This window comes from Rhinichthys klamathensis, unplaced genomic scaffold (genome assembly GCF_029890125.1).
Source record: "Rhinichthys klamathensis goyatoka isolate OS25496 unplaced genomic scaffold, OSU_Roscu_1.1 h1tg000309l_1, whole genome shotgun sequence".
Classification (NCBI taxonomy): Eukaryota; Metazoa; Chordata; class Actinopteri; order Cypriniformes; family Leuciscidae; genus Rhinichthys; species Rhinichthys klamathensis.
In genome coordinates, this window is record NW_026606827.1 from 668,196 (window position 1) to 677,765 (window position 9,570).

Genomic DNA, 9,570 nt, shown 5'->3' on the forward strand with positions numbered 1-9,570 from the left:
CTGGGCTTGTTTGCCATGCTGGGATAATTTAAAAGTATAATCTATTTGTAATGAAGTTGGAAGCTTTGATATGACACTGTGAGTTGGAATGAGCGAACAGTGAAGAGAACATTTCTGTTTTACATGAAATGTGTACAGGAAAGTAACACTTTCTCTGCCCACATCAAGGCATGTGCTAAACCAATTAATTTCTGGTAAAATATGGTGAAAGTGAAGGGAAAGAGTGGAATGATAAGATATTTATATCATAAACATGGAATTTATACGGCAAAATATTGTTGAAAATAACATTCTGCAATATAAGAGACACTCAACTTTTCAATAGTTTGCTTACTCAAAAATATAAAAAGCACATTAGCTGGACCTTCTTGAAAAAACTGTGTTTTTGAGCTGAAAATGTATGATACCATTGTTGTCCGATTTTATAGCTAATTTGAAAAATGTTATTAAAATATTATCTTGACAAAGTTATGGATATCTCACTCTTTTAAACAGATTTGAAGAGTTGTACTTGCATGCCTATTACCTACATAGAAAATAGCTGCCTGGGAGGGGGTTTCCGAAACAGCCACGAGTGAACTGAATTGCCTTAAAGGGAGTTTTTTCATAATCTGTGAACCGAAACTGGACTTTCCACCTGCAGATATTCCTTGAAAAAAATCTCAAAGCACAAGATAACCTGTAGGTTATCGCATGCCATATTTGCTTTTCTCTAGGGAAGAAGAAATTGGGTTTTCAGTCACCACATTATGTGTTTTAATTTCACAGCTGTCATGTTTTGAGTTGAATCAGAGCTGTTAGGATTAAGATGAATGCATTTTGATAATTCATAATCCGGAACTGAGACCGGGCAACAGGGCAGAACACATCTGTCATAGACTTCACATATTTAACCACTTCCTCTTAGATAGGGCGAGAAAATAAGCCAGAAAAACGTAACTCTCAAACCAAGGGCCCTCACAATCTGAAAAGATTCTATACGAACGCAGTTAGCCTCTCAAAATATCCACAGCCTCCTCAAGAAACTCCAAACCCACGTTCTGCTGCATCATTCAGGTAAATTACCATGACGTCTTAATAGAGTAAGATTTTTGGTGTTATTCTTTGTTTAAAAAAAGCTCTGCACAGGTTCCAAAAACTGTAAATGAGATGCAAGAAACACTCTGAAATTTAAAAGTGTCTGTTCCTGTTAATTTTATGTCTAGATATATAACAATACCAACAGGAAAAGCAGGTACAAGACATTCTTTTCATGCCAACATGATGTGATGGAATAGAAAGGGGGAAAAAGATTGTTTAAAGTACTCTTACTCAGATCAGTACCCTATGTCTCAATATTTATATAGAAAATAACTTTGAGGGAACCTTGCCAGAATGTTAGCCAAAGTTCCGACAATGTTCCCTGATAGCTGGGAATGTGCATTAAGACAGTAAATAATTGTGATTCCATGTTGACTCTAAGGCTTGTAGTCATTTTCCCAGCTGTTTTGATGTTAAATTAATATCTCATTCTCCCTGCAAACTGCATACAGAAATGATAAAACATCTCAGCCTTTTGTTTGCCATCTTGGTCATCGCCATTGAAACATTAAACACTGAAGAAGAGCTGAAGGAGACTGAGTTTGGAACTCCACCACCCCGACACGGACTTGCTCTAATTAAGTGGTATGTGAAAAATTGCATTGACAATAACATGGTGGCTCTCTGCAATCCTGTGGCTGGAGAGTTTGGGTTCCATGTGTTTCATAACAGCGGGTTCCTGCTCCCTCCACTGAAGGACAAACGGACATATTCCTACTTCACCATAGGAAACCTTCACTCCCCACACTCTGAGGATCTTCCCTATGAAGTAAGGAAGTACTATGATCCACATGATAAACTGAGCAACATGGACAGAGTCATTGTGAAACTCAACATGAACAAGAACAAAATCGAAGAGATCTACATATCAGAGCACTATAATCCTCCTAGAACTTTTCATTTAGGAACCTCTCTCATCGATGACTTGCGATGGCATCAGAACTCAACGCAGAAGGTGTTCCCAATAATCTCTCAAAACATTTTTAGCTGAGATGTTCTGTTACAAAATCACTGTATATTACCCCACTAGCTGCCACTATTTCCCCACAGCAGATGCCTTTTGCACTTTCAGTTTAGAGATCTATTTAAACAACTTTCATTTCTTCTTCTTTTTTCTTCTCTACTGACCAATATTATACCACTTCTCAATTTCCTTCTCTCCATCACATGCCATGAAACAATTTAGTAACTTCCTCCATGAAGTTGAACCTGGACTTTGAACCTGGGTGGGTTTACTGTTTACTGTAATGATTAAAATTTGCCAACCTTTGGTCATATATTATATTATAATAATAGGCTATAAAGGTGAACTGTGCATTCTGTGCAATTTTTCTTTGTTAATAAGTTTTCTACTATACCAGCTTAAATATGTAGCCTGATCTCATAGTGTTCATTGGTGGTCTTAGCACTTAAATGTAAATTTTTGTATGTTTAAATATACAATTATATACACTGAAAAATACAATACAAACAAATTGACAGCATGTTAAACATACAAGAATTTACATGAACAGCTTTAAAAAAATTACGAATCTTTATTACTCCTTTACATTATTTGTTTATAATATATGTGTATTATATATGGTTTGAATTTGGTGCACGCTATCTGTATGACCAACCATCAAGAAACATTAAAAAAAATTAAAACATTTATAATTTCTGCAATTTTAGTTTATGATGTTGTGGTGGAAAAATTATACGTTTCACCTATACAATTCTGATGTAATTCAAATGATTAAAATCACTGAAGAAGGGGCTAATGGGTTGTATTCCTTAATTATGTTTATTAATGCAAATGCAAGACAATTTCCCTTCTACAAATTAAAAAAAGGAAGACCTCTGACAATAAAACATTATACAGCATTTTAGCACAATGTAAACATCTGCCTATGTACAGTAACAGTGACAGATTACTGTAATGCTTACAAATGGACAAAAAAAACGTGTTTATTGTGACGTAATGATGGATGTAAACTGTCTAAACCTCACATGATTCAAAAATTGCAACACATTCACTAAAGAGCTGGATAAGCTTTAAAATGTGAGTGGACAGTTAAAATCATGGGACAGAAGTGTGGACAAGAGTGGACATTACAATAGTTAAATCAAAGATTTGGTAATCTTTGGTAATCGCAATTCAGTATGTGCATCTAAACGGTGCTGGTTTATGTCTGAAGTACTACTAGAGTCAATTAAATGTCCAGAAAACAATTAAACATGATCACTGTTCAATTTACTGCAGCGGTAAGCAGAAAACGCTGTCATTGTGCCCCGTAATTTCTGAATTTCGAATTGCCTGCTTCCGTATTAAGGCCCTTTCACACGGAACACGGCAGTCACGAGTGTCCAGTTCATTTTTAATAGGAGATATGCGGAAAGCAGCAAAACGCGGGCGGTTTCGCTGGTGGCGCAGAGGCGACGCACAAGTGGTGCTTGTGCACCCAAAATCCTGCCACTACCACAAACACGGCTCTTAGCGGCATGTGCTACCAAAGCTACAAATATTTTATCTTTTTGCTAGTGGCAGCTGAATGTGAATTGAAATGTGAATTGAATGTTAATTGAATCGAATGTGAATTGAATGTAAATTGAATTGAATGTGAATCAAATGTGAATTGAATGTGAATCAAATTGAATGTGAATTGAATTGAATGTGAATTGAATATGAATTCAATTGAATGTGAATTGAATGTAAATTGAATTAAAATGTTAATTGAATGTGAATGTGAATTGAATTAAAATGTGAACTGAATTGAATGTGAATTGAAATGTGAATTGACCTATAATATAATATAATATAATATAATATAATATAATATAATATAATATAATATAATATAATATAATATAATATAATATAATATAATAATATAGACCTATCAATGACCAGATCGATGATTGGTTAAAGCTGCCACTGCCGCTCACAAATAGGTAAAATATTTTAATCTTCGGCGGCCAAAAGAGCCGTTGCTTGTGAAAGTGGCAGGATTTTGGGTGCACGAGAACCGCCCACGTTTTGCTGCTTTTCCATCTCTTATCTTTTCGGATGATGAGTTTACTGCATGGTGTGAGGGCGGATCAACCTGTCATTTACATGAGATCACAGCAATAACAAACCACAACGATCCAATCAATTCCTGATGGACAAAATCAAGTCCCGTCCTACATTTTTTCTTGTTTGCAAAGCCGTTTTACTCAGATAAACATCACAATAGAGTAAAATGAGTCAAATGAAGCCCACGGTAAACATAACTTGATGATATTTTGACGTTTTGTTCTACGACGTAAACTGCACAAACTCCAAAACTATCTTTAGTGACTTATTAGAAACATTCGTTTCCAAGAATAAACATAACTGCTTCAAAATGCGCTTTTTCGGTATGGGTGTGTAATTTACAGAACAAAACGATAAAGTATCGTCAAGTTATGTTTCCCACAGACTTTATTTTACTCATTAATTGAAAAACCCCATAGGAAAATCTCAAGGAAACCAGAGGCGAATTAGTCGTCCGGGATCTGACGTAATCCCTGCACCACTCTATAGGGAAGAAAAGACTCGTATATTTGCGTTTCGACTTTAAATGCTCACTATAGCCGCCTTGCAATGACTCAAGTAAAATGAATTTGAATTTAATGAGATGTGAAGATCATAGACTTAAATCTAATGTTTCACTCAGTCTGACCATGACAAAGAGATGAGAATTTTTGGCTCTTTCCACCAGTTCTCGTCTTTCTTTTTCTTTTTTTTTACCATTTTTCTGTTCGGCAATAGGGGGGAAGTCAGGAGCGCTTTGACAGAATTCTAAAGCAGCAGAAAGAACAGATGTCTTGGGATGATTAATGTGCCTCTCCTCCTCTCCACTGAAGAGCAGTGAGTCTGTGCCTCTCCAGAGTTACTGTGCAGAGTCCCTCCCTCCCGTCCCCCAGAGTCAGGGCCACCCTCCGGCTCTGCGTCTCGCTGCCCATCTCGCTCTTAACCGAGGGATCATGAGAAGGTGAGCTGCAAAGAGCCAGTCAACTGAGAGACACAATAATGTGCCATCTGAAAATCCAACGCCCATGAACGTTGAGGGCAGGATAGCTCACTGGAGACAGGGTTTTAGGTGAAGGGCCTCTGAGAGATGAAGTGATTCTGTGAAGATAATGAGCTATATTAAACAGCGCAGTTCTGTTTTCTCATAGTGGGTTATATTTTGACACCTTTGTAGTGGTCTTAAGGCAGATGCACTTGGTGATCAATGGGCTTTGGTCGGTTAAGGAGGAGTTTGGAGGGCAGGTTTGTATGCTCAGGGGATTACACCTAAATCCCACAGATTGAGATGGGCAGGAAGATGAGTAGAAGCCAAGTGTGACTGTTTCTAGTGGTCAGGGATGTTACAGCTAATAACGCAGAAATAGAGCAATCCTGCCCCCTTATGGAAGATGGTGGATTTGCAATTTCCCCTCTGGCAGACTAAACTACAGTAAAGCTGCATCAGAGATGCATACTTCTCTAGAATATAGTAGGTGAAAACAGAATGCGAAAACAATAGTACGTCCAAATTCACTGTATTCATTAAACAGAAGAATGATCTGGCTGAGCATCGCGCTAGCAACACCAAGGTCATAGGTTCGATTCCTAGCGAGTACACATACTAACATTGCGACATTTAAATGCAGTGTTAAATTTTTCATTTTCTAGAGCAGGGGTTTTAAATTTTTTATGTGCCATCATGAACCCCCAAATATTATCATCCTCATGCGAAGGAACTAAATTAATCAAATAGGTCAAAAAAAATATTATTTGGAAAATATTTTGTTTATATTAGTTTTTGCTTAAGCACAATTTTGAAAACAGGGCCCGGTTTGTCAAAACACTAGACACAATTAGCACAACCTTACACCAAAGTAGCACAACACTTCAGATAATTTGCAAAATGGAACACTTATGTCAAAACTATACACGACTTCATAAAAACAATATTTTGTTACCATACGAAACACACATTTCATATGACTTCAATCTTTTTGAACCAGTTACACACGGCTGTTGCTAACCTAAAACACTTTTAGCAAGTCTAATTCTCAGTGACTACTGTAAATGAAGTACACAGAGAAAGTGCAAATACAATAGTTCACCAAACACTACACAAGACCAATGCTGCAGACTGAGGAAAATATCATTGATTTCTCTCCATATACCCAAATCAGTCAACATGGAGAATCACAACAAAACATGTCCCAGTTGTCATGCTTCTAGTGTGCATAACACTGTTAGCTCAGCAAACAACAGACAAACGTAAAATACTGTATCCAGTACAGGTTACAATTACAGTAAATAACAACAACAACAAACATAAAAAAAAAAATCTGAAAAAAAGGCAGGTGCTACCTGCTGCATTTTTATAGTGCTTAAACCTGATGTGTCTACAATTTAGCAATCATGTGTTTGTGCACCTGGGGCACGTTCAAGTTCAAAACGGTGCGCAACGTTTTGCTACGGTTTCCGGGTTGAACGTCATGTTTCCTGGAAACGGTGTGCACCGGGGTTTGAGATACGTTTTCTCTTGTTTGGTGTCAGAACTGCAGTCCAATCAGCAGCAACATGTTATAAAGCACGAGGTAATAAAGTGAACTCGCACAATAGGTTCAAGGCAAGCATGGAAAGTAATTTACAAATGTGTTCGATGCAGCTCGGTATACGCAACAAGGATATTAGAAGACATGTTTGTCCTAAGTTTTATTGTAAAAATAGGATATCAACATAATGATGTAGTTGTTTATATTTTTAGCTTCATTGCAAGTATGACATTTATAGAAATAAACGATGGTAATTAAGTGCTTTTCCTAAAAATCAGAAAGAAAATACAGGGTATTAAAACAGTATGAACTACAAATTAAGTCAGTATGTGAGACTAACTAGATGTGTTTTAGTCTGAAGTAAGATGTGTGCTTCCATTACAGTTTCAGCAATCCCTTCACTGGGATGTTCTCTTGTGTTCTGGGCGGCAAGTGCAGTAGACCTAACTGTAACATCGGGCATATTTTGTAGTATTAAACATATTTATACCAACTTCATCAGGCTCCGAAAATTCAGCTGCCATAGTTGCAACTCAATTGCGTCATCAGAACAGTGTGTTCAACGCATCACCGTTTCTGTTTAAAAAACGTTGTGCAACGTTTTGTCGGGGCTGAACGCAGCCCTGATGGCTGTGTTTAACAGATTGGCGTGTGGTAATTTGACAGTCAGTGCTTTGGAATTGCAAGGAAGTGACATCATGATATACTTCTGTGTCTGATACAAGTGTGTTTAGTGTTTTGCAAATCACTGTAATTTGTCAATGTGCTTACAGTTGTGCAAATCTAGCCTTGTGTTTTGCTCCTTGAGTGTAAGGTTTTGCTAATTGTGGGAAAAGTTTAATTTTGTGTAAGCAATCGTAAAAAAATGTGTTTATTACATTGTTTTTCTACTTTAGTGCTGTTCTGTTTTACTATTAATATTATTTATTTATTTGCTCTTGTATTTACTAACTTATATTTAATTTAAATTGTATTTATTTATTATTTATTATAAAATCTTTTTGTATGCTGTTTTTCTCTATTTATCTTGCAGTTTGAAAACCTTTGCTCTAAAGAACTGCCTATTAAATTGTGACCACTTGACTATGGTATTAGGCTGGTATTAAATATTAATGCTTAAATTTTGCATCTAAAATTTTATATAAATTGTGCTTTTAAACATGAATTCAGACATCTCTGGATATTAAAAGGTTCTCCCAGTCCAGCCCTCATAATCTTCCATTTATTCTATAATAGCTACACCGGTGTATAAATATATCTACAAAAACACTAGGTTTTCATCAGCAGATGTTATGACAGGTCAACAAAACTGAACAAAAGGGCCTGAAACTTAGTAAAACGTAGGTCATGAATCACAATTATAGATAATGAGTCTGTTCAGAAAGGAATTACAGTGAAGAAGATCTCTCTGTGTGTGTGTGTGTGTGTGTGTGTGTGTGTGTGTGTGTGTGTGTGTGTGTGTGGCCTCAGTGTCATGTCAGGAGCGGACACACACGTCTCAATAGCCAAAATCCTCACTCATACCATCATAAACAGCTTCGTCTCCTCCTCTATGTGGCAGAAATGGGCCTGAGGCAACGAGCCCAGAAAGCTGATGATGAAGCGGGCTGCCAGGCTTGAGTGTCCCCCGCCAAAGTGTTTCAGGAGGCAGTAGTAATTGATCGGCCAGTAGAAGAGCACGAGTGAAGGAGATGATGTCTGGAGAGATACCAGCCTTAGTGTCTAATGGGCCTCATCTCTTCTCACACGTGCAGGCTCATTTTTCTTCACCACTACTCAATCTGAGCCACATTTAAAGAGGAATCTATTTATATCTCTTTTATTTAAATTCAAGACTGGAGAGTAGACTAGAAATTTATTATGAATTAAAAAAATTTTAAACGAAATTATTTTAAAATATAAATTAATTATATTACATTAAAAATATTTATAAATTAAAATATATTAATTAATACTATTACACTATGTCTGAACGACAAAATAGACAGTGTTTTGGTTGATTTTACTTTGAATCCACTTGGACAAAATCATTTTTGGTTGAAATAATCCCCCTAAAAACATTGAAATATATCAAAGTTCATCTACCTTGGAAGGACAGCAATATCGCTATAGCATCTGAAGAACTGGTTATCAATCTGTTGGATTTATTAAAAGTTGCCTGACAAATTAAACTCAGAGCCATTGCAATCTCCAAAAAAGCTGAGCCTGATGAAATGCATTCCATGTGGCTTTTAAATATATAAATTTGCTAAAGGACGGTCAATGCTGAAATACAACTGAAGGTCAGTCCAATTATCTGTAATGGAGCCCCTCCCTTTCAAGATGCACACCCCACCAAAATATTAACAGGGCCTTACATGAATATGAATTACAGTGAGGGTGGGGTGGACAGGGTGATCCTGTCCTGATCCTATCAGTGAGTACACCAGCATCCCAATGTCAAGTCGACGGGAGAGGACACTGCCTTCATTAAGGTATAGGGTGGGTTTGGTGGACGATGGGGGCGCATTTACATGAGAAACGAGGGACAAGGGAAGCATTCACATCCTAATCACTCATTCACTTATCTCATTCAGACAGAGTCCGATAGAGCTCTGATGACACATGGGTCACGATTAGAATGCATTAAGCATTCATTTAGAGAAATCGGAGACAAAGATGAGCGTGAACACTCTTAGATGTTCTTGTTTCTGTATTCCCGGCAGTGATTTGCTGATTGTCCCATTCAGGCACTCAGGGGGCTATGCAACAGAAATGACAAGGCAAATTATGTGCAACGGATGGAGCTTTAAATTGTTTTATTTTTTTTTAAGGTTTTTATGATCTCACTCACTTAAGGTTCAGATATTCATATTGCACATGCTTAATTCTGTTACATGTCAGATTCAGATGGAGCAGCAGCAGTTGCAACAGTATGGTGTTGGGGAGACT

At 37.0% G+C, this 9,570-nt stretch overlaps 1 protein-coding gene across 1 annotated transcript; it reads left to right on the forward strand.

Annotated features, from left to right (window-relative positions):
* The first annotated feature begins 896 nt into the window (after positions 1–896).
* Positions 897–2,440, forward strand: si:ch211-198c19.1 (uncharacterized protein LOC100151013 homolog). The gene is made up of 2 exons (XM_056270853.1): positions 897–1,056; positions 1,533–2,440. The coding sequence occupies exon 2, from the start codon at positions 1,535–1,537 to the stop codon at positions 2,069–2,071; it is 537 nt and encodes a 178-aa protein (XP_056126828.1). The 5' UTR covers positions 897–1,056; positions 1,533–1,534; the 3' UTR covers positions 2,072–2,440.
* Positions 2,441–9,570: the final 7,130 nt, after the last annotated feature.

Excerpts from the sequence above, each read along its gene's own strand:
- si:ch211-198c19.1 (XM_056270853.1), top strand. The coding sequence starts at position 1,535 with ATGATAAAACATCTCAGCCTTTTGTTTGCCATCTTGGTCATCGCCATT.